This window comes from Terrapene carolina, unplaced genomic scaffold (assembly GCF_002925995.2).
Source record: "Terrapene carolina triunguis isolate 2854851 unplaced genomic scaffold, T_m_triunguis-2.0 Scaffold22, whole genome shotgun sequence".
NCBI classification, from domain to species: domain Eukaryota; kingdom Metazoa; phylum Chordata; order Testudines; family Emydidae; genus Terrapene; species Terrapene triunguis.
This window is the reverse complement of record NW_020664373.1, coordinates 23,688,578-23,713,234: the sequence shown is the minus strand read 5'-3', so window position 1 is coordinate 23,713,234 and position 24,657 is coordinate 23,688,578. Positions and strand designations below refer to the sequence as shown.

Sequence of the window (24,657 nt, the reverse complement as noted above, 5' to 3'; positions counted from 1 at the left end):
AACATAATGCTTTAAAAATGTTTTATAACCATTTATAGTTACACTAATCTAGGATCATTAGCACAGGGTCATGTGTTCAGACATATGCATGAACATGCCAAAACACTATCTTTAGAGGAAGGCATGCACACACCACTTATTTCATTTTATTTTTTCTGCCAGTTTTGGATCTGGAAATGCTGACATATTAGGAGGTTCAAGATTTCTTTTCTTTTAGGTTATGTAAAAAAAAAAAAAAAAAAAAAAAAAAAAAGTGTTCTTAACATGGGTTAGCTAACATGGATTAAAATAGCAGTGAAAATGTGGAAACTTGGCTTTTAACTTGGGTTAGCAGCTGGAGTTAAAGTTTACAGGGGAGCCTGAGGTTAAATTTGAACTGCTAATCCAAGTTGCTATGTCTTTACTGCTATTTTAACTTAAGTTAGCTAACCAGAGTTAAGAACATCATTTTTTTTTTTTTTTTTTTTTTTTTTTTTTTTGCGGTATAGACATACCCTTAGGGTCAGTGGTTTAAAGGATCCACAGTCGCTTCGATTTTTGGAGTACAATTAATTGTTAATGCAATTAAATGTGGTTGCTAACAGACTTAAATACAGTGGGAGGACTTAAATGTGTAAATGTTTCCTATTTTGCAAGCAGAAAGGGTGTCTGTTTATAATGTGAGCATTAGTTAAAAGTATAGTATACTTCAACAGATTATATAGTTAGGGCCCTACTAATGTGCAAAAGCTACCAAATTCAAAGCTGTGAAAAATGCATCATGGATCATGAAATCCGATCTCCCCTGTGAAATCTGGTATGCAGCCAGGGGCTCCTACCCTGTGCAGGGCTCCAGCTGCTCATCCCGGCTGGGGCTGAGGAAGGACAAGACTTCCTGTTCCCCTGCAGAGGCCGCTCCTGGGGTGGATCAGACCCACCTCCAGGATCTCTCCTGGCTTCAGGAAGCTTGGTAGCTGGAGCTGTTAAATCCCCCACCCCACTGCATGGGAAGGCTGCGACTGGAGCTGTGAGCCCCCCACTTGGGCTGGAGACTCACAGGAAAACCAGACATATGGTAACCACCCGCCATACCCTGCAACCCTCACTTTTGCACTGTGTCTGGTGGGGGTCCTGGCTTTAGAGTTGGGCGCTGGGCCAGCATCCTTCCTCTCTGGCTGCCCAGTTCTGAAGGTAGCACCCTGCCAGCAGCAGGGCAGAAGTAAGTGTGGCAGTCCCACAATCCCCCTACAATAGCCTCGTGGTCTTCCCACCCTGACTGCCTTTTGGATTGGGACCCCCACAGTTACAACACTATGAAATTTCAGACGTAAACATCTGAAAATGTGAAATTGACTGATTTTAAAACCCTCAGATGTAAGATTGACCAAAATGGACTGAATTTGGTAGGGCCCTATACATTAGTAATCATAAAATGCTTTGTTGATTTAAAAAAGGTAGAGTGGTTGGGGTTGGTTGACTTACTATTCTAGAAAATTCTTCATCTTGGATTCTGAAATGAAGAGTTCATGTTTTTGAAGAAATGTTCATCTAAAATGTCTGTTAAAAACGAATAATCACTTGTGCATACTATATCCGGGCATAAACAGCCCCTGAAAGGCAGAGTTATTTCCATTCTGATCAAACAAAGCTGCTTTTCCTGGAGAGTGCTTTGGTGTCAAGCATTCCTCCCTGAATACTACATCTACAACTGAATGGATGGTGTTCTTGTCAGCCCTTTTACTCTCTATCCAAGTGCCTAAAGAAAGAAGAAAGCACACTGCATATCCAGAAGCACTTCAGTTTTCAGTCTTGAAGAGTTCGGAGTGTGTGATGCCATGTAAACACTACTCTGAAACATCAAGTACTCAGCATCCTTAGGATAATCAGTGATAAAATTAACACGTGCTTTGACATGGATATCTCTTCACGTTTTTTTTTTAAACCTTGAGTGTGTCATGATTGATGCCAACTCTTCTCTCAGTTCCAGGTTCATTGCTGACTAAATTTTTCCTCATCTGAGCAAATATGCTCTGCCCAGCATCATTCCCATTCTCATTGCCAGTATGGGTTTCTCTCATCGAAATTGGCAGCTAAAACACAGTTATATACTGTTCTCCCTGTCAAGACCTTCTGAGGCTTGGGGTTCCTCCTGTGATGTTTGTTTCACTTAGGGACAGTCCATCATGTCTGTCCCCTATGCTTGTCATGCTTTCTATCACAGTTAGGCAGCCAAGAGTGTCTTCCTTGTGAGTATGCTGCAGCCTCTGTACTTCAGGAACCTGGCGTGAGACCAGAGATATAAAGTTTAAACCACAGATCTTTTTATAAGTTATATGACAAGACCCCTCCTACAGGCTCTGCAGATCCTGACTGTCTGCCGATGTAAAAGACCCCTACGGAAATTTTAGTGCACTGTAGCAGTGTCCACACAGGATGTTGTTACTGCGTGGCAAGCTAGTGCACTGTAGATTCTCACCCTGGCTTTCCATCCCATATAGACATATGTACCTCTGTTCCCCAACCGTAAGAGGGGAACAACAGTGCTTTTCTACCTTACAGGGATGTTTTGAAATAATGCATTAAAGATTGTGAGGCTCTGAGATACTACGATGAGAGTGCTATACAAGTACCTTATAACTAAATGCAGGAAAAGGGCCTGTCACAGGGGCCACTCGCTGGTAGGGCACCTCTTCCTGGCTGCTCTGGGGATTTGCTCCTTCCATTTTATCATTATACAAATCTTGCTCCTACTTCATCTATGACATTTCTAAAATCTGAGCTTTTCTTTCCATCTAGACAGCTAAAACTGTCCCTTCCAGGTCCTCATCTCCCTCTTCAACGCTGTAACTTCCTCCTTATTGGACTTCATGGCATCTATGTTGTCCCGGTCTCATTCATACATAGCTCACCTGCTAAGATCATCTTCTTTGCCCATGGGTCTGAACACGACTCCTCTATTTTAACCCATTGCTACTTCTCTTCCATCATATCAGATTCAAACTTCTTATCTTAACCTTCAGTGTTCTTCCCAGCTCTGACACTTGCTACTTATTTATTCTGGTCTCTCTTTCCACATTCTCCCTCATCCTGTTCACTCTGTCAATGATACCAACCTCAGCAACCAACTTCTGTGCTCCTCCCCAAGTTGCCACTTATCCTTGGAAAGCACCTTCCCTCCCCAGATGTTCAGTAACCAATGTCTGATTGCAAGGCTGAGACATATTTGGGAAAAGTAGATAATTAACACAAAACAAAAAATAGTATGTGTTTATGAAAAAATTTGATTGCCCCTTCCTCCATTGTCTATAGGATGCTTGCTTTAGATTACAAACTCTTTGAGGCAGGAACTACGTCAATCTCTGTGTGCAAGGACGTTTGGGTGCTACCATAATATAAGTATTTAATAATGTCAATAGGAGAATTTTTAAGAAAAACTGGGCGGTGAATCTGGCTCCGAAAAAATGAAATGAGCTATGAAGGAGATGTTGCAAACACTGGATTAAATTGGCTTTGCATTTATAAACTTGGATTAAAAAATAATTCCAATATTTATTGGTAATTTAGCTGCTATTGGATTCTACAGACTCATTCTGGGAATGCAAAAAGGTCAAATTATTTTTGATGAAATCATCAAAAATAATTGAAAAATAATTGGAAACAAAATATGTTTAGAACCTCCCATTTGCATTTTATTTGATTCAGGAATTAAGAGTCCCTAAAGCATAATCAGAACCAATCTCTGCTATGTTAATGATTGCTAAAAGGATAACTGTACAGAACTGAAAGAGTAGTGGAGGTTTATTTATATAAACATTGATCTCATAAAATAATGTTTTTTGGATAGAGGATAAATTGGATAATATTGACAAGATTCTGAATCCATTTCTAAATATCAAAAGAAAATAGTGTAGATTTTAGGAAAGATAGTTTTTTCACTGCTGAATGTAAACTGCAATTGGACAAAGAAAATACATGTGAATATGTCATGTGTATTTGCTGTGCATTTGAAGATGGAAGGGAAGACTTAATATTATATTTACATAATTTTAGGAGCACATTGGGTTGAATTCATACCCATGCTTTTATACATCATGATTTTTTTTGTTGGTGTTTTGAAGAGGTGGTTAAATTTCATGCTGTTCACTGTTTGTAAATGATATTCTTGAAAACAATAAAGAAACGTTGTTAAAAAGGTGGAGACTGGCAGCTCTGCCCCAATAATGCAACATGCCTTTATGCTAATTTAGAATCTACCAAATAGCTTCAAATCTGAAAGTTTTTCAGTGTTTGAAAAATAATTGTATTTTTGTGTTTTGTTCTTTCTACTTGGAATTGTAATTATACTTTTTAGTAAAAAGATGAAATATATTTTCTGATTTCAGGTGTTGGTCCTTGCACGTGTATCATCACTTACTATCAGTAATCTGTTGAGCTCAGAAAGCCTGCAAAGCATGCCAAGAATAAATGCTGAGCCTTTATCCAGTAATATATATTCTCCATCTGAAAGACTCCTCCTTACCTGGCTGAATACACATTATGAGAAAACCAGAAAAATTGTGTGGAAAGACTGTCAAAAAGGTGAAGCAATACTTTGACTATTCTCCCCTTCCCACCCACCCTTAGTACTTTTGCCCCAGTTTCTGTATATCTTAAGGATATTGTGACAGTTTGTCACTGAAAGTACCATACTTTGAATATGTGCCCATAAATATTCCACTTATCGTGCACATACATTCCATTCACTCGAATGGAATCTTTGGCCAGCAGTACTCATTGGAACCACACCTGTGCCATTTGTCCTCCTCAACCTAGGGCAAAAAGGGCAGAGTGGGGAAGCTGTTTGCCTTTGGAACTGGTGTATTTGTCATCAGATCACCCTAGTAGCTCTGCACCTGCATGGATTACAAAACAGCCTAGCAGTTCTCATGCGATCAGGAATGATGGATAAAGATTTCATCATCCAGACCTACTTTCACAAGTGTGGTCACAAAATCATAAATCTATTTGTCACAGAGACAAACACAAGGTGTCACACTTTCTGCTCCAGAGGGGCGTAAGTCCCAGTTCTCAATGAGAAACTTGCCTCATCTTGTGGACTCTGGGGACGAGTACCTATCTGCCAATCCTCCTTATACCAAGAGTCTTGAAGCTCAGACAAGATGTGGAAGTTCTGATCATGGTAGCACCAATTTGGCCTAGGCAATTCTAGTCCTCTGATCTGATGAAATTGTCAGTTCAACAACTGGTAACATTACTTCTGTTTCCAGACATAATTTCTTTCAGTGTGTGTCAATGTGGATCCCACTCTAGGTGTGCATGCATTCAATGCATATGAGGCCAGGTGTTTGGGTTTTTTTTAGTTAGCCGTGTCTGCTGGAACCATGTTCGCAGTCTGTGTCGCCTTGTGCGCCTATAAAAGGGCATAAAGGGTGGAGTGGCCCTCCTTCCGTGCCTTCTTACTGCCAGTGGCAGCAAGTCATAATCTAGCAGTGTACTACCAGTGGCTAGAACCCTAGCAAGCTTTTTCCTCAAAAAAGCCCCTCTGAAAGTCTTTAAAATTTCTTTCAGTGCTTAACTTGCATCCAAAATCCTGAAACTGGACTGAAATACATCAAAAGACCCCCTGAACTAATGTTCACCCCTCCCCTCCAATACAGAGCCCCTTGTACAACATGGTGGAATTCAGTACTGCAGATCATGACAAACAATATGTCAGCAATGCATTACATCAATAAATAGGGTGGCATAGGCTCATCCTGGTTATGTCAGGCAGCCATCAAACTCTGCGAATGATGCCAACTCTATTCGGTAACCCTGCTGGCCCTTCACCTCCCAGGAATAAACAAGAGTATGTCAGACTTACTAAGCAAGAATCTGGTATCCAACCTTATGTGGTCATTATGAGACGCCATGTTGCACCCTATCTTCCAGGTGTGGGGGAACCTGGCGATAGACCATTTGAATTAGCAGAGACTGCCAGTTGCAAGATTTTCTGTTCCAGGGGCAGCATGAACATGAAATCCCTAATGATGCATTCCTCCTCCTGTGGTCTAAGAGCCTCCTCTGTGCATTCCCTCTGGTTCTGGTGATTCCCCAGGATAATACAAATTAGATGTGACAGACACCGTGATCTTGATAACCCCATATTAGCTGAGACAGTTCTGGCTCTCAGACCTTCTCCGATTGTCCAATGAACCTCCCATCTATCTCCCTGTCTGTATGGACATAGTATCTGGCCTTGGTTCTGAAACACTGCCTCTAGAACCCCACTTGCTACATCTGATGGCCTGAATGTTGACTGGATTAACAATATTAGCAGTGTTTAGGAAGGCCTCCACCGTAAAAACCTGTGCTGCAAAATTTGAAATAATTTTCTGTGTGGGCAGCCCAGGACAATGTGAACCCAGTTGAGGCTCCAGTACCAAAGGTTCTAGACTACATATTATCTCTGAAGGAAAAAGTCCTAGCATTTAGTTTCCTGAAAGTCCATTTAGCTGCAATCTCTGCATATCATGCTCTGATTTTCACAATCACTCTTCTCACACTCCATAGTGACAAGATTTCTCAAGGACTTTTGCGCTCATGACTCCCTGTCAGAGACCCAGCTTCTTCTTGAGATCTCAACATCATCATCCTTCTGTGGAAGATGTTCCCTCATGGAACCCCTATTTGAGCCTCTGTGGCTTATTTGAATGTACTGATCTCTGAAATTTGTAGGGCAGCTACTTGGGAATCATTATATACATTTTAAAGGCATTATTCCCTTGTCGAGGCATCTAAGTCAGATGCCCGCTTTGGCAGAGCTGTCTTAATTATTTAAGTAAACTCTGAGCCCTGGCACTGGAATTGCGGGCCGCCTCACTTTTTAACAAAAGAAATGTAAGTGCAGAATTCATGTCCCCTGCAGATTCCCCCTGTCCTCCCCGCAAATAATAGATTCTGCTGGGGAGATGCTGCAATTACACTTTTCACCCACCAGGGGCTGCTGTGGCACCAGAAGAGAGGGAAGCTGTCTCACTGCTGGAGCAGACAGCCTCGAAGAGGGAGGGGGCACTTTGGCCTTGGCCCCCACTTCTACAAAGGTTCTGGCACACTTGCCTGAGCATCCACCTCCAGGACTGCTTGTGAGTCACTAGAAGTAAAATACATATGGACAAACACTTGAAGACGAGAGAACAGTTACTTACCCTACAGTAACTGTGGTTCTTTGAGATGTGTTCTCATATATAATCCCCAATCAACCCCCCTTTCTTGCTACTACAGAATCTAGTTAACACCTAGATTTCTTATTGGTGAAGGAACTAAGGGGTAGTTGATCTCCACTTTGCTCTTTATGCCCTCAGTTGTGGGGGGTGTGAGGGCACAGAATCCGTCTCAGTGGACGCTGCTGGCCAAAAGATTCTGATCTCCAGTGCATGGGGTGCATTGCAAACCCGAAGCGGAATACTTGTGAACAACACATATTGAAGAACCACAGTTGCAGTAGGGTAAGTAACTATTCTTTTTGCCTCCTGGCAATACTTTGTAGCTTAGTATCATAAATTGTTGTAAAAAATGAATTAGTACAATTTATCTTCAATTCTAAAGCAGGATTAAACGATTATTTAGTTTTAAAAGCTTTTTACAATAGGTTTAGAGTTGGCACTCAAAAATGATGACAAGTTTAATTAGGTAATCGGATACTCGGAAATAAAATGTTTGTATTAAATCATCATAATGGGGCAGATGGCTCAGTAGGTTAATGTGCTCATTTGTGAAGAGTTGGTTTCAGATTTGGCCATAGATAAGTGACAATGAGTTTCATGGTGTCTGTCTGGTTCCTTTATAGACACTTGTATACCACAAAATCCCCTCACAATTTAACATAATTAGTATTTTTCTGCTTTCAGAGAAGTCTCAGACTGGAATAGCAGGAGTGTGTGTGTGTGTGTGTGTGTGTGTGTGTGTGTGTGTGTGTGTGTGTGTGTGTGTGTGTATGTATATATATGTATATATGTGTGTATGTATATATATGTATATGTATTTTCTATGTGGAAGTTTACATGGTGACTGCTTTGACTATACCTGCTTCAAGCCAGTTTTTTCAATTCATGGTTTTTATGGGTCCTCTCAACAAAATAATAAAATTCGTTAATATAACGTGTTGCCTGTGCAACCTTAATTTGGCCCCTTATTTGTATGCAATATGATACAATCTTTAATTATATGGTCACATACTATTCTTTACACAGGACATCTACATTATTCAGTGCACAGGATGGATGGTGCTCATTTCATGAAGAGCTTCTAAAATATTTTGTTTTTCAGCTTATTATTCAGTGTGTGGCTCTAGGCCTTCCTTATTACACTATTATTCACACCCTACTCTGAAGACAGAATTATTGATTTCCTCATGGGGTTTTCTGTAGTGCTCATCATTGCAGTATCTGAGTGCTTCACAAATATTAATTAATCAATTTCCACAACGCCTCTGAGATGAGGTGGCAGTGGTATTCTAATTTTACAGATGGGGAACTGACACAGAGAGATTAAGGTAAAAAGTATCCACTAATTTTGGGTGCCCAAATTGAGATGCCTTGGGCCTGATTTTTCAGAGTAATGAGCAGTACAATAGCCCTACCAAGTCCTGTGTTTTGGATGATTTTGTTAATTGTGTGTTGTTGTTGTTTTGTTTTTTTTAAGTCTCATCCACCTCTTTTTTTTTTTTTTTTTTTTTTTGTGGGCTGGTGGTCTATATTAGATCCTTACCATGATTTTACCTTTGATTTTTTACCACTATTATCCTTACCCAGAGACTTTCAACAGGTCTGTCTCCCACTTCTATCTCAACCTCAGTGCAATTGTATACATCTCTGATATCCATGGCACCACCTCCTCCTTTTTTCCCTGCCTGTCCTTCCTGTACAAGCAGTACCCTTCTGTACCAATATTCCAGTCATGTGAATTATCCCACCAAGTTTCTGTGATGCCATATGCCATATTTGTGATTATTCACTAGTATTTCTAGTTCTTCTTGTTTATTCCCCATACTTCCTGCATTAGTACACAGACATCTAAGATGTTTATCAGATTTCCCCTCTATATTCCCTCTTGTCTCTCCTTTGTCCATGTTGCATATCCCATGTTCCCCCAAGATTCCAACCCTTCACCTAGGTGTTCATGTTTTGGACTTACCTATGGGCTTTTGTTTCCTGTCCCCCTTAAACCTAGTTTAAAGCCCACCTTAGCAGGTTAGTGAGTCTGTATCGAAAGATACTCTTACTCTTCCTTGGAAGGTTTATTAAGAGGAGGGTGATAAATTGTTCTCCTTAACCATTGACAGGACAAGATCTAATGGACTGCAATTGAAGTAAGGGAAATTTAGGTTGGACATTAGGAAAACTATCCTGACTGTGAGGGTAGTTAAGCACTGGAACAAATTATCTAAGGAGGTTGTGGACTCTCCGTCATTGGAGGTTTTAAAGAACAGGTTAGACAAATAGCTGTCAGGGATAGTCTAGATAACACTTAGTCCTGCCTCAGTGCAGGAGATGACCTATTGAGGTCCCTTCCAGTCCAACACTTTTATGATTCTATGATCTGATGGCAGAATCCTCTGATTTGACTTTCACCAAATTGATACCTGATACACTGTCTGAAGAAGATGAGGCGATAGCTCCATTTTTTTGAACAAGAGTATTTTGATACAAACCACAATCTTCATTGTCACCAAGCCTCGACAACCTCTAAACAGGTATTTTTACTGACTTTTTGAGGACACCGTACCTGTCCCACCTTTTGGAAGACAACTATTGCTCTTTTATAGTGCTTGGAATGACACAACATTGAATAAGGGGTGCTCAGCACTATAAAGGAGGGATATGTTATCCAGTTCACCTCCCTCCCTTTCTCCAGCCCACCTTCCCCATCTCTTTTCAGGGAACCATCTCTGAGACTGTATTGCTTCAATAAGTACAGTCTCTTTTGGAATTGGGAGCAATAGAAGAGGTGGCTTGTCATTACAGAGGGAAAGGATTCTATTCCTGTTGCTTCCTAATCCCCCAAAAGTCAGATAGTTTGTCCCATGTTTTTTTACCAAGTTGTACTGCTTTATTAAGAAAATCAAGTTCAAGATAGTTACCGTTGCTTCCATTATCCCTTTCCTGGAGAATGGTATGCTGCCCTTGATTTGTAGGACTCATAGATCCATGTGGCAATACAACTATGCCCCAGGAAGTACCTTCACTTCATAGCAGGAGACACACTCTCCCAATTTATGGTGCTCCCCTTTGGCCTGTTGTCAGCCCCAAGGGTCTTGATAAAACACATGGTGGTGATAGCGGACCACCTGTGTCACCTAGGTGTCCAAATTTTCCATTGCCTTGACGATTGGCTGTTGTGCAGAGCCTCAAGCATCCAAATCCACATCCTTGAAATCAGATAGCAGTTCTTTCATCTGGCCCTGAAACTGAATTTAGGCAAAACAAAGTTACAGTTGATGCAGCATATAATATTCATAGGAGCAGACCTCGACACTATAATTGTGATGTCCTATCTTCCTCTGAACAGGTTTCAGTTCTTAATTACTCTGTCCGAAAGCTTGAAGTCCAACCCAGCAACAGTGCCTTCCTGCCTACAACAACTGGGTCACCTGGCCTCATGCAAATACATAACTCCGCATGTCAGACTTCACCTTTTGCCGTCTTCAGGCCTGGCTCCGTTCAATATATCATCCATCCAGGCATCTTCTGGACATGCTGGTTTGCATACCTGCATGAATGCTTCAGTCCCTGGACTTAGCCCTTCCAGAATCAACTATGAATCTCTGGTTACAGATGCATCTACCAAAGGCTTGCATCTACCTTGCTCGACTTCGTGTGCAAGTTCTGTGGTCACCCCAGGAGGTCTCTCTGCACGTAAATGTGCTGAAGCTCTCTGTTGTTCATTGGGCCTGTTAGTCATTTATATCTACCATTAGGAGCCAGGAAGGTGCAAGTCCTTACAGACAACACCCAGTGGTTTAGTCATAAATCTCAAGGTACGGGAATGCCCTCCCCACCCCAAACACCTAGCTTGAAAGTGATGGGGGGCAGTCCTTGCTATCTGCCTTAGGCTATCATGGGACTCCCTGACCATCCATGGGGAGTTGCAAGTTCCAGCATGGTACTCCGCTGCTGTGATTGGTGTGCAGGGCAGGGGTTACCAGAATAGATTCTTTCTGGGTATGGGCAATGAGGGTGGATGTCTGGTGGGAATACAGTGATTGGCAGCAGAACAGGAGGTGGCTAACACTGATGGACTGTTGGGTTTCAAAGTATTGATTGGCTGCCTAATTTGGCACAGAGAATTTATTGGCTGTTCTCTTTGACTAGTAGTGGTTGGCTACATAATGTTACCTAATATTGGGAGGTGGTGATTGGCTCCCTGAGGATGTTTAACTGACGTGATCATTGTTACTCACTGTCACCCCACTTCAGGGACACTTTGTGCATGGTGATTGGTGTGTAAGTGCTAGACTGGATTTGTCACTTCCCATTTAGGCTGACAACTGGGAGCAGGAGTCTGCATGTAGAGCATCTTGGTCCCTCCCGCTCCCTTAGCTGGGCTGCGATTGGGTGAGTTTGGGTGGGCCCTCCCCTCCCCTCACCATCCTTGGTAATCCCCAACTCACTGCCTCATCCCTGCAATGGACATCCTGCCGCTGCCTCCCTCTGATCCCCCCCTCAACTTCCTTCCACCCTATCTCTGTGATTTTTAGCTTGCCTATTTTGTATGTTATGACTTGACTACAACATAGTACCAGAATGGTATTCTGGCACGTTCCGGCTCAAAGTCCCCGCTGTCCATTGCAGTGTTTTATCTCAGCAAGGGTCAATATTGACTCAGCTATGTCAGGAGGCTATCCATCTGTGGAACCTATGCATAAGGAACAAAGTTTCCCTGAGAATTTTCCACCTTCCAAGAGTGAGGAAACCATTGCAGATTCCCTCAGCAGGCATTTAGTGGAGTGGTCAATCAAAAAGGACATCCTCCTCCAGATCTTCCATCAATGGGGATACCCAAAAATAGACTTGCTCACTACCAACCTGAACAACAAATGCAAAAGATTTTGCTTCAGGCCAGAGTCTGGGTTCCTTAACAGATGCATATCTCCTTCTATGGACGAATCATCTGCTGTATGCGTTTTCTCCAGTTCTCCTCATCCCAACAGTACTCAAGAAGCTGAAAACAGATAAAGCAACATTAATCTTAGCAGCACCAGCCTGGCCAAGATGGTACTGGTTCACAGACCTACACCAGCTTTCAATCAGGCCACCAGTTGAACATGACCTATCTTGGAACCAGGGCAGGTCTCTACATCCCAACCTCTGAACTCTCCACCTCACTGCATAGATGATGCCTGGTTAAATGCTCATGAAAAAATTGTGCTCCGGAGATGTCCAAGCTGTCTTACTGAGCAGCAGGAAAGATTCCACTAGAGCAACATACACAGCTAAGTGGAAGGAATTTTCATAGGTACTCATAGACTTTAAGGTCAGAAGGGACCATTATGATCATCTAGTCTGACCTCTTGCACAACGCAGGCCACAGAATCTCACCCACTCACTCCTGTAACAAACCCCTAACCTGTGTCTGAGTTATTGAAGTAATCAAAATGTGGTTTAAAGACTTCAAGGTGCAAAGAATCCTCCAGCAAGTGACCTTGCCCCTCGCTGCAGAGGAAGGCAAAAAACCTCCAGAGCCTCTTCCAATCTGCCCTGGAGGAAAATTTCTTCCCGACCCCAAATATGGCGATCAGCTAAACCCTGAGCATGTGGGCAAGACTCACCAGCCAGCACTCAGGAAAGAATTCTCTGTAGTAACTCAGATCCCACCCCATCTAAGATCCCATCACAGGCCATTGGACATATTTACCGCTAATAAACAAAGAGCCTAATTTTGGCAATTAATTGATATCCCATCATACCATCCCTATTCCATCTGGGCTTGATCTCATTTTTTTATCACCCTATTGCTTGGACATTAGTCATATACTGGATTATTTATTACATTTGAAGTCATCCAGCCTTTCAGTTAGCTCTCTGAGCTTTTACTGTGCTTCCTGTCTGCAGTTAATCCGCCAGTAGAGGGGGTTTCTGTTTTTTCTCTCACCCTCTGGTGTCCAGATTTCTGAAAGGTCTAGTCAATGACTATCTTCTGGTATCTGACCCAGTGCCATCATGGATATTGGTTCTGTCAAGGTTAATGGGAGGCCCCTTTAAGCCTCTGGCAACAATGTTGCTATCTCTATCTGTGAAAACTATATTTCTGGTGGCAATTACTTCTGCAAGAAGAATTTTGGAGCTACAGGCTCTGCTAGCTGATGCTCCCTGTGCAGTTTTCGACAAAGACAAGGTTTCTCTCAGGCCCCACCTTAAGTTCATGCCAATGGTAGTGTTACCCAGGGCCGTCCTTACCCATACACAAAGTACGCAGCTGCGTAGGGCACCAGGAAATTTGGGACACCACATTTCCTGGTGCTCTGTGCAGCTGCGTGCTGCTCCAGCCCTTGCTCCGCCTCTTCCCCATGGCCCCTGCCTCTTCCTGCCCCTGCTGCCCCTCAGCCCCGCCCCCACTCCACCCCTTCCCCAAAGCCCCCGCCCCTGCTCCGTCCTGCCTCTTCCTGCCCCTGCTCCGCCCCAGCCCCTCCCCCACTCCCCTGAGGACTGCTGCAGGGGTTGGGGGGCTGCATTCACTGTGTGGTAAGTGGAGTGACCCGGCCCCAGCCTGCTCCGCTCCCCTGGCTCCCAGCCGCACGGCCTGTGAGTGCTGGGGGGCGGTTCCCCCCTACCCCCCAACCCCTCCCTGCAGAGGTCTAGGTCCAGCCCCTCCCCCCCGGAGGCCTGGGGCCTCCCACAGCCCCCCTATGGGGGGCTGCATAGGGCACCAAAATGTCTAGGGAAGGCTCTGGTGTTACCTGAACTATTTAGGGCCCCTTCCCTGGGTCCAGTGGTCCTCTACTGGTTAGCGGGACCTTTTCAGAGTGAATGAGCCTTTACACAGTAATACCCTTAACCTGTATTTATTAGCAGGTAATCAACAGAATACACACACCAAGCATCCAATGCTTAGTACTCACAATAAAACAGATGAACTTCTCTGGATGGCTAGTCAGTATTGGATCATCTGGGGCTGTGAGTTCTGCATGGTATGGTCGTGCAAGGTATCAGAAGTCTAGCAGCTTGATCTTGATCTACTTGTGATCCGGAGTTAGGTCCAACAAACTTCTCTTCTGACTCTCACTATATAGTTAAAATTAGAGTTCTTCTTATCTATACCATAACCAATTATTTCACTCAACCCGTAACTATACAATAATTCTAACCAATCATTTAACATAAAACATCACTATACAGGGGTTCCTACATCTAGTGCCTGCCTACTTACCTTTTTGTGTTTTTCAAAGTTTGTTAAAACATCTCAAGGTCTGCTTATCTTTATGACTTGTTGGTGGGATACACTCTCAGGGTAGAAATGCGTAATCAGCAGTAGAATGTGACTCCCTGCTCCTCCAAAATACACACTAACTAATTTCTCAAAATAATCCCTAATGGGCTAAAACCATTTCCCTAGCAACAGCAAAAATCTCATAATTTCTACTTATCAGCAAAAGCAACTTCTAACAAGAAATTCACATAGACATGCAGTAAGACTTGCAGAAACAATGATAGCTTGTCCATACTCCCTTCCATTCCCATGAATCTGTGATTTTACTGTATCTATCCCTGTTAGTAATGCTGCAGCTGGTATGTTGTTCTATCTGCCAAAGCCAAATTTTCCTGACTCTGGTTTTCTTGTTTTCAACTTATGATGGCTGAATATACAAGATGGCTGCTGTCAATTCCGGATCTCTTGCAACAGTGGTATCAGCTTTTCACCTGAATCAATCTATTTAGCTTCTAGTGTGTTTTCCGAAACCTCGTTCTCCAAAGCTGAAGAAAGCCTTCTCACGTTGGATGTCTGCAGAACATTGTCGTTCCATCTTGTTCGCCCTCAGAAACTCTCCCAGGCTTTTTGTAGCCTAATATGAGAGAGTCAAAGGCCACCCAGTGACAGTTCAACATCTCCCACACTGGTTTTCTGACTGTATTAAAATTTATGATCTTGCGAAAGTCTCTCCTCCACTGAAAATAAAGGCTCACTCCACCAGGGCTCAGTCCACTTTCTCAGCCTTTTTGAGCAATGTTCCATAACAGATGCCTGCAAAGCAGCAACGTGGCTGTCTGTACATGCTTTTCCAGACGTGCCATCATTTAGCCTCCTGGGACAGTGCCAACTTGGGCAAGTTGGTATTGCAGTCTCTCTGACATCCCACCACTTAAGAGGGAACTGCTACAGAGTCACCAGCAGTGGAATGTATATGTGTACAGTGTCTTAAAGGAGCAAAAATGGTTACTTACTTATAGTAATTTGTTCTTTGAGATGTGTTGTGCACATATACGTTCCGTGGCCCTCCCACCTTCCCCTCTGCTTCAGTCAATAATTTTACAAGTGGTGAGAAGGATGTGATAACCACTTTTATGGCTTTGGCTCAATGCATAAGGTGAGCAGGAGCGCATGAGCATAAGTCTCTGACACTTGAGTGCATTGGGTGCATATGCACCTACAGTGGACTATATATGTGCACAACACATCTCAAAGAACAACAGTTACTGTAGGTAATTAAGTAACTGTTTCCACCCTGTTTCAAAAAAAATAAACAAACCTTTTTTCCAAAAAGTTCAGCTTGAGGCAGATACTGGCATGGAAAATGTTATCTCAAACTGCTAAAGTTTTGTGAAGTTTATAAGCAACTGGAAAAAAAGACTTGTATAATGGGAAATGATAGACACTCTTAATAATAGGCAGTGGTATTATCACCATCTGTAATTAAAGTTTTGATTAAGTGTTCAAGATGATCAGACCTAAGAATCTATTGGGTATACAGTATACTCCCATTTATCTGAATGGCCTGGGGGACATCCAAAAGTTTTGGCTAACTGGCTGTTCAGATAAATGGAAGTGCTATTAATTAACATTGATCTACATGTCGGACTCACTGTGGATTTGGATTACTAGGATTTTCAGATAAAGGGACTTTGGATAACTGTAATTATACTGTACCTAAGATGTTGGTTCAGTTTTTCTGTTTGAATAATTATGTACTTATTTTCTTTAATAATCCGAGTTTATTCAGTAAAAATGGTAGATTCATTCTCCAGTTATGTGAGAGATTTATGATATTTTGGCAGTCATTGTTCAGAGAGAAGGATTATATAATCTAAAGTCTTGAATCAGGATAAAGTTTAAGTTAGCCTTGCTTGTACATGCTAAACTTACAGTATTTAAATATTTGGAGACCTGTACTTGACTTGAAATTTGTGTTTATATGTAATTTGTTAGTTTTGTTTTAATTCTGATGAAGCAGAAATGTTAGTTTCTGTATCTTAGTGTAAAATATTCCTTACCTTCATTCTGATTGTTCTGGAAACAGTTCAACACATTATCAAGCAGCAGACAAAAGCTGATTGCTCACTTCTGCTGTCTGTGACTACTGGAGAAGTCATGAAGATAATGTTGTGTCCTATAAAGAAGGAGCACTTACTCACCTTTGTTCCTAGGGCCTTATTGTAGAGGGAAACCTGAAATGTCAGATATTTTACACTGTACAAAATAAGTGTGCTCTATCTGTAGGGGAAACTTGAACTAGATAATAGAGGAAAAAGTGATCATCTGAGGAACCGTGGGGTGAAAATCCTGGTATTTTACTCCTACCAGTTTATATTTTGATGCATTGTCTTTAATGTAGTAAGGGTCAAATGCTTGCTTTTATGTATGCTAGCTAGATCAGTAAAAGTGAAGACACACATTAATATATGGAAACACCTATTATAAAAATGTTAGCAATTAAGTAAAATATGGTACGTTTATCTACAGTTAAACCTCAGGAATGTTTGGGTGGACTGTTAGAACAGATACACCAAATCTATAGAAAAACAGATCCTTGGTCCTAAATAATCTGAACTTGATATCCTTCAGTCATGCTGTCAGTCCATTTCTTTGACAGACATTTCAAAGAAGGTTGGGGTTGTGTTCCAGGGAGGGCTTTTCTGATGCTTTGACTGAGTTATTTCTTTTTAACATATGATTATTTTTATGCTAGTAGGTAGTCTTTATTACATGTTCTATGTGTGTTGGGATACCTAGAGTCCTTGAATGGGCACTTGTTGTTGTTTAGTTTAAAGAAATATACATGTAACCTTTGAAAACTCTTGGCTGGCAAAAATATGCCAGCTTTTCTCAGAAGACTTCACCTTGTTCATCCACATCTGTTCCCTCTAGTTTAAACTACTGCACTGGACTTTCTTCTTAGAAGTAGCTATGTCGGCCATCCAGAAACTTAAGCTGAGAAGCAACATTTTTCACTAGCTGATGTGTTAAGCAAGTCATCAGGAGCAACTTGTGTCCAGCATTGGCTACAGCAAAATCTAGAAATATATTCAGATTCAGGTAAAAATCTTGGGGGTCTACAAATCCCTAATCGCTTAGAGCTCAGCTACCTCTGGGACCATTTTTCTTTCTCTCTTTTGGTGCTAAACCTCCACTCTTGTGCAATGTTTATGGCATTCCATGATTTACTCAGTAGTAGGCCATTGCCTCCAGGATTTGCTTCTGTTAGAAATATAGCAAAACTGTCTATGTCCTGAAAGCTATTTGTCCTATCTTTTCCCTAAGTTTATGATGATGTGCTATCACCAGAACAAATTAGGTTAACAAATTTTGTGAAAATCTTGCAAATTTAGAAGGATAATTGTTGAAGTATAGTTTTTTCACATTCTGAAAGAAAAACTCTTCAGCTGCTAGAAGGAGCACTGTGATATCAAATCAATTGCTCTATATTGTAGTAATCTAAATGAAGTTTCAAGCCATGTTTCACACAGATCAAATCATGTAAGATCTTATCACAGAAATTTCCAAACCAGAATTGCTTTCCATGAGCAGGAAATTGCTGTGTGGACTTCAATTTTCTACTGTAATATTTCTTACGATATTTTAAGGCTAGTTAAGAACACCATCAAATGAGTTTTAGTTTGCTTAACTATCAAAATATGAATCGACTTATCAAACTTCAATTTTCTCAAACTGCCATAGCTCCCCTCACAAAAGAGTATAGTTAAGGCCATATGCATACCATTGGATTTTGATCTTTTTCTTCCAAAAGCAGGCTTAGTCTTTGCTAAAATAGATTTTTCTTAATACTTTGAGAATCTAGACAACCGCTGAAATGGGAAGTTTTGAAGTAACTCATTTGTATGACTCTTTCACCCTAGTGGTAGCTTTGCATTCTTCCACATTTTAGAAGTTACCAAGTATACCAATGAAATGATAAAATCTTGGAATACTGGCACAGAACTTCATAAGGGCTTCATTGTAACTGTGATGTTGAATCTTTCTTTGCAATAAGATTACAGTAACCTGTGTTAGAAGAACATTAACATTTAAGCAAGACATGTAAATGTTCTTCTCCATATCTAGCTAGTATTAGGAGTATGACAGAAATAGCTTTCCTATCTCTGACACTGTTCCCGTATTGCTGGAGTTATAAATGTATTAATTTTCTGCAATATAATGGCTGCCAGTAGAAGAATTTTTTGAAATGTCAATTTTAATTAACCTCTTTGATATTGATCCTTTGCAGCAGATATTTAGCCTCCTTGTCCTCACCTTCAACCCCCTACATAACCTTCACCCTACATATCACTTGTGACAAAGTTCTTCCTCTATCTTGGTGGGTCCTGCGCTTATTGGCGGATTTTCTTGCCTCAGAGATTCACCATGTGGGTTGGGGAACAGCCCAGAGACCTTAACCTCTGGAAGAACCCACAGTCCAGGTCAATTGGGAGGTTTGAGGGGAACCCGGGCCCACCCTCTACTCCAGGTTCCAGCCCAGGGCCCTGTGGACTGCAGCTGTCTATAGTGCCTCCTGTAACAGCTGCATGACAGCTACAACTCCCTGGGCTACTTCCCCATGGCCGCCTCCAAACACCTTCCTTATTCTCACCACAGGACCTTCCTCCTGGTGTCTGATAACCCTTGTGCTCCTCAGTCCTCCAGCAGCACACCCTCTCAGCTCCTTGCGCCTCTTGCTCCCAGCTCCTCACACTCACACCACAAACTGAAGTGAGCTCCTTTTTAAAGCCCAGGTGCCCTGATTAGCCTGCCTTAATTGATTCTAGCAGTTTCTTCTTAATTGGCTCCAGGTGTCCTAATTAGCCTGCCTGCCTTAACTGGTTCTAGCAGGTTCCTGATTACTCTAGTGCAGCCCCTGCTCTGGTCACTCAGGGAACAGAAAACTACTCATCCAGTGACCAGTATATTTGCCCTCTACCAGACTCCTGTACCCCACTGGTCTGGGTCTGTCACACACTATTTCCCTTACAATTCTCCCAGTCATTTCTCCTTAGTGTTCTCTTCATCCCTTGTCCCAGTCTTGGCTGCTTTTCCAAGCAGGGAACAGTGGTCTTGGCCACAAACCATCCTCAGCGTCATTTAAAGATAAGTGTCCCCTTAGCTGCTTAATTAGTTTATAAACTTTTGGTGACATTTCTACCCCTAGAAGACTGTATTTGGCACAAAATATATGTGGTAAATTATTATTTACCGAGGCAACCTCTGGAGAATGGAGTCTTACCATGGTGGGGTGGGGTCTAATCCTTCTCAACAACTTGGTCAACTAAATCCTCTTCAATCATATAACAAGTTCTTCCTCTGAACATATCCCAGACGAACTCTACAGCATAATCTTAGCAATGTAAAAGCCACAATTACATTGAATGTTGGTTCTTTGGTCTTACAAAAGTTAATAATAATGAACAAATGGAATCGTTACGGGAAGATGGCTCAGTATTTCCAGTAACACATCTTTAGAATGGAAAGTTTACATAGAATCATCCTAGGAACACTTTGGGGAGGTGTACAGCAGAAAATTGCATTAGAGATTAAAGTAAAAATTCAACTAGCCCATAGCGAACCAACAAAAACATTAAAAGGATGTGATCATTCAGATGATCAACAGTCACATGTTCATTCTAGAAGACTCAGCATAAGTCTACAGCAATGTCCTTGATATTTCTCTGTGGCACTTTGTAAATATACTTTGGCCATCAAGTATATTCATATTTAATATGATTGCAGTCACTCCTTTGAAGAATACTCTGTATTGGAACAGATGAAGCTTGAATGACATCTTCAATTTTTTTGGTATGCTGTCCTTCACTTTCATATGAACAACTGTATTGCTGTTACTGGTTCAGTGTTATGAGGACTGGCCCCTAGGAGTATGCCTCAACCACCAAAGCATCCAACTTTGCAAATGTGATTGCATCCATATATTGGAATACAGTTATTAAGTTGAGCAATGCTTCTGACTGTGCCACAGTTCTGAGAGTCTAGTTATGCCAGACACCTGTGGGTGAGTAGAATTTTTGTCCCATGTAAAGATTTTATGGTTATATGACATTGATTGACAGCAAATTGGTGTTGCAAACCATAGCTTGAATTATTCTGATGGTTCTCCAACCAAAATAAAAATCACACAAACTCTATATGGTGGGCACTGCAATGAGGTTATGAAGAGAATGAACCTTCACTGTTTACTATGTCTGTATACCTCATTTCTCCAGGATTGAAAAATGTTATGTATTTTAATACCCAAGAAGAAATATGTTGGTGCTTAAACATGCAAATAGGCTGGTGTTACTCTAATGTTTAGGTTTCAGAGTAGCAGCCGTGTTAGTCTGTATTATGCAAGGCACTGCATTTAGCCGTATGGAGTGGAAATCTAATGTTTAGGGTTTGATTGTCCTCACAAACAGATATGCCTTTCCTTATGTATTGTTGAAACTGCCTACTTGTTTTTGCATGCAAATCCAGTAATTGATATTTCAAGATATGTTCTAATGAGCATCCAAGTACTGAGAAGAGACTAGAGTCCTTTGAGTACAAGAAATTTATTAAACTGTTTTTACTTGGATTTTAATTGCACTCTGAGTCATTAAGTCAACAAACTCCATTAACTTAGAATATTTACTCATGCGTACAAAACAGAGCAATGCAAAGAAGGATTAGATGCAAGAAAGGGATGCTTCTGGATTTTTTTTTATTTCTATTTTTTTTTAGGAATCCAGATAGTCTGTCCAAATTGGAGAGAGTTCCAGCACATGTGATTCTCAACAGACTGGGAGCTCACATGTAACAGTGATCAGTTCTGAGCACTTAGTCCTTAATAGAAAAGCGAAAAAAGCCTACATTTTATTGAGTTGAAGGGGCATATTTTGCCTTTGATAATTAAGCAGAATTCCACTTTAAATACAGCTTTTAGTACATTTGGAGAAATATTTTTAAAAAATCCTTTTTCTTCTAGTCATTAGTAGTTTGTGCCAGTTGGTGTTATATACCTTTAAAGAAAGAGTTGGTATGAAAAGGGGTGGAACTTGAGGAGACCCACATACATGAAAAGATTCCAGCTGTCCATATGTCATCCAAAATATGGAAAATCTGGAGGATTGGCAAAAGGAGTTTAAGGAAAGAAATGAACTGTTTAGACCAATTTTCTTTGAATTTACAATTTAATTTTATTTCATGTATATATTTTGTGAAGGCTACCTAAACACAGATCACTGAGAGAGATTCAGAGACCAGTCTGGTTTTCTGGCTTATATGACACATTTTCAGATGTCGACAGTGGTACTGCATTCACATCAAAACAAGGTGCCTGTATTATGTAAACCTAGTTGCACTTGGTAAACCTTTTGAATCTTGCATGCTCCAGCTGCTTCTGAAAGATGTTTTAGATGTGGAATCCAAAAGGCATATTGGTAGGCGCATAGGTTTAGTTTGTTCTAGTTATGTTAGTGATTTAGCTGTTTATACATTTAATGTGGGGGATGCAGGGGATGCACTGTTGGCTGTGTGTGTCCAAAGCAGTTCATATAACCATTGCTATTTTCAGTAATAAGATGGGAGAAGCAGTACATTTTCATTATTTCATACTCTATGTGGTGGTATGAAACAGCATACTGAAAGGTGAAAGGAATGTAATAATCCCTAGAAATCAACTGTCTTGTCTTATTTGAATGCTGAAATGATACACAGTATTTAAATAACTTCAAGTTCTTTATATATTGGGGTATATTTATTCAAAGGTCCTGTATAATATTGGTCTAATCCAAAATAAGCTTTTAATTGGGTTTTTTAGTTTATTAAGCTTGAGAAACAGATATAAATGCTGAGTGCTCTGTGATCCAAATGCTTGCCAATACAGATAAAGTTTTGGTTTTCTTAATGAAAGAAAAATGAATGGGAAACCTGTTGCTATTGAACTGTGGGAAAAACAGTATGTGACTGTGTAGTAAAAGACTAATGTATGAAGTATCTGGTTGTGGCTCCATAGTTAAAGTTGAATTGTTTTGCGTTGAAAGCAAAGATTCAAACCTGTACAGTATATCCTCCCAAAAATTACAGTACTTACTCTTTGAGTGCAGAATGTTTTTTTTTCTGAGAATTTATAAGTAAATTCATTAACTAGTTTAGGATTTAAAATTAAATAAAAATGGGTATTATAAGAAATTTACTGCCTGGTGCCAGACTTTTTCTTTTCTTTTCTCTGGTTTTAACAGGATAACATTGAGGTGTCAAACTTGTCATATAGTTTAATCACTGAAATCTGTACCTAGCCTAAATTTGAACTATTTTAAAATTTAAGATTAATGGTCATGTTCCCAATTGTTTTTCATGAATGAAAGTTTCTCCAGCAGGGGCTAAAGAATAATAATTTTCTACAGAGAATTTCTTGCAAGCCTGCTCTCTTTCAAAATAGCTCATGCTGTTCTCACTGGGACTGAAACCACAAGCCATTCTGAACAGGGAATCCATCCCGCCTAGTTCTCACTGGGATTGAGTGTCCTCTCTGTTTCCTGACAGAATAGGGGACCAACTTCTTCCTGGACTTCATTTTTATTGGGGAACAATGGGAAGTACAGGCTTTTTTGAAAGAGGGCATCAGCTTATGACGTCAGTGCCATTGAGGTCAGTGGGAGATAGTGTCCAGTTTGGAAGAGGAAAATTGCTTGTGAGTTTCTGTGAAGGAGATGATATTATTATGCAATAGATAAACTCTCAGTTGTAAAAAATGGCAGAGACAATAAATAATTCTAAATATTTCCTCTCAGAATCTGTTACATTGGGGTCTTCTCCTGATAGAGGGCAGGAGGGAAGAGAAAACTGGTGTGTATGCGTTTGCATGCATCCTGGGGGTTGCGGGAGGGAGAAGGGGCTGTGTGTGCATGGGAATGTGGAGGACAGGAAGGAGGGGGAATTTAGTGAGGTGCAAAAGGCAGGAGGAAAGGACTTTACTGCTTGTGTTGCAAAACAGCTGTAAATCTAGCTTAACTGGATAAAGGGGCAAAGCAATCACAGTATACTAGTGATTCTGACCGTAAAAGCTAAAGTAAAAAACAAAAAACACCCAGAGTGTTCATATCTTCAAAGTAGGGCTGTCGATTAATCGCAGTTAACTCATGCGATTAACTCAAAAAAATTAAAATCGCTATTAAAAAAATTAATTGCGATTAATCGCAGTTTTAATCACACTGTTAAACAATGGAATACCAATTGAAATTTATTAAATATTTTGATGTTTTTCTACATTTTCATATATATTGTATTCTGTGTTGTAATTGAAATCAAAGTGTATATTATTTTTGATTATAAATATTTGCACTGTAAAAATGATAAAAGAAATAGTATTTTTCAGTTCACCTCATACAAGTACTATAGTGCAATCTTTGTCGTGAAAGTGCAACTTAAAAATGTAGATTTATTTTTGTTACATAACTGCACTCAAAAACAAAACAATGTAAAACTTCACTCAGTCCTACTTCTTGTTCGGCCAATCGCTAAGATAAACAAGCTTGTTTACATTTACAGGAGATAATGCTGCCCTCTTCTTATTTACAATGTCACCAGAAAGTGAGAACAGACATTTGCATGGCACTTTTGTAGCTGACATTGCAAGATATTTACATGCTAGATATGCTAAACATTTATGCCCCTTCATGCTTTGGCCACCATTCCAGAGAACATGCTTCCATGCTGATGACGCTTGTTTAAAAAAAAATGCATTAATTAAATTTGTGATTGAACTCCTCGGGGGAGAATTGTATGTCCCCTGCTCTGTGTTTTACTTGCATTATGCCATATATTTCATGCTATAGCAGTCTCGGATGTTGACCCAGCACGTGTTGTTCATTTTAAGAACAGTTTCACTGCAGATTTGACAAAACTCAAAGAAGGTACCAATGTGAGATTTCTAAAGATAGCTACAACACTTGATTCAAGGTTTAAGAATCTGAAGTGCCTTCCAAAATCTGAGAGGGATGAGATGAGGAGCATGCTTTCAGAAGTCTTAGAAGAGCAACACTCTGATGCGGAAACTACAGAACCCGAACCACCAAAAAAGAAATCAACCTTCTGCTGGTGGCATCTGACTCATGATGATGAAAAGGAACATGCATTGGTCCACCCTGCTTTGGATTGTTATCAAGTAGAACCCGTCATCAGTATGGACACGTCCTCTGGAATGGTGGTTGAAGCATGAAGGGACATATGAATCTTTAGCGC

At 40.8% G+C, this 24,657-nt stretch overlaps 1 protein-coding gene across 1 annotated transcript in view; it reads left to right on the top strand.

Moving 5' to 3' along the window:
- LOC112104196 (cilia- and flagella-associated protein 47) overlaps nt 1-24,657 on the top strand; it is a 698,279-nt gene that overhangs the window by 158,855 nt on the left and 514,767 nt on the right. Inside the window, exon 33 of the mRNA XM_029910741.1 lies at nt 4,362-4,557. Within this exon, the coding sequence (XP_029766601.1) occupies nt 4,362-4,557 (196 nt within the window). The remainder of the gene's footprint in view (nt 1-4,361; nt 4,558-24,657) is intronic.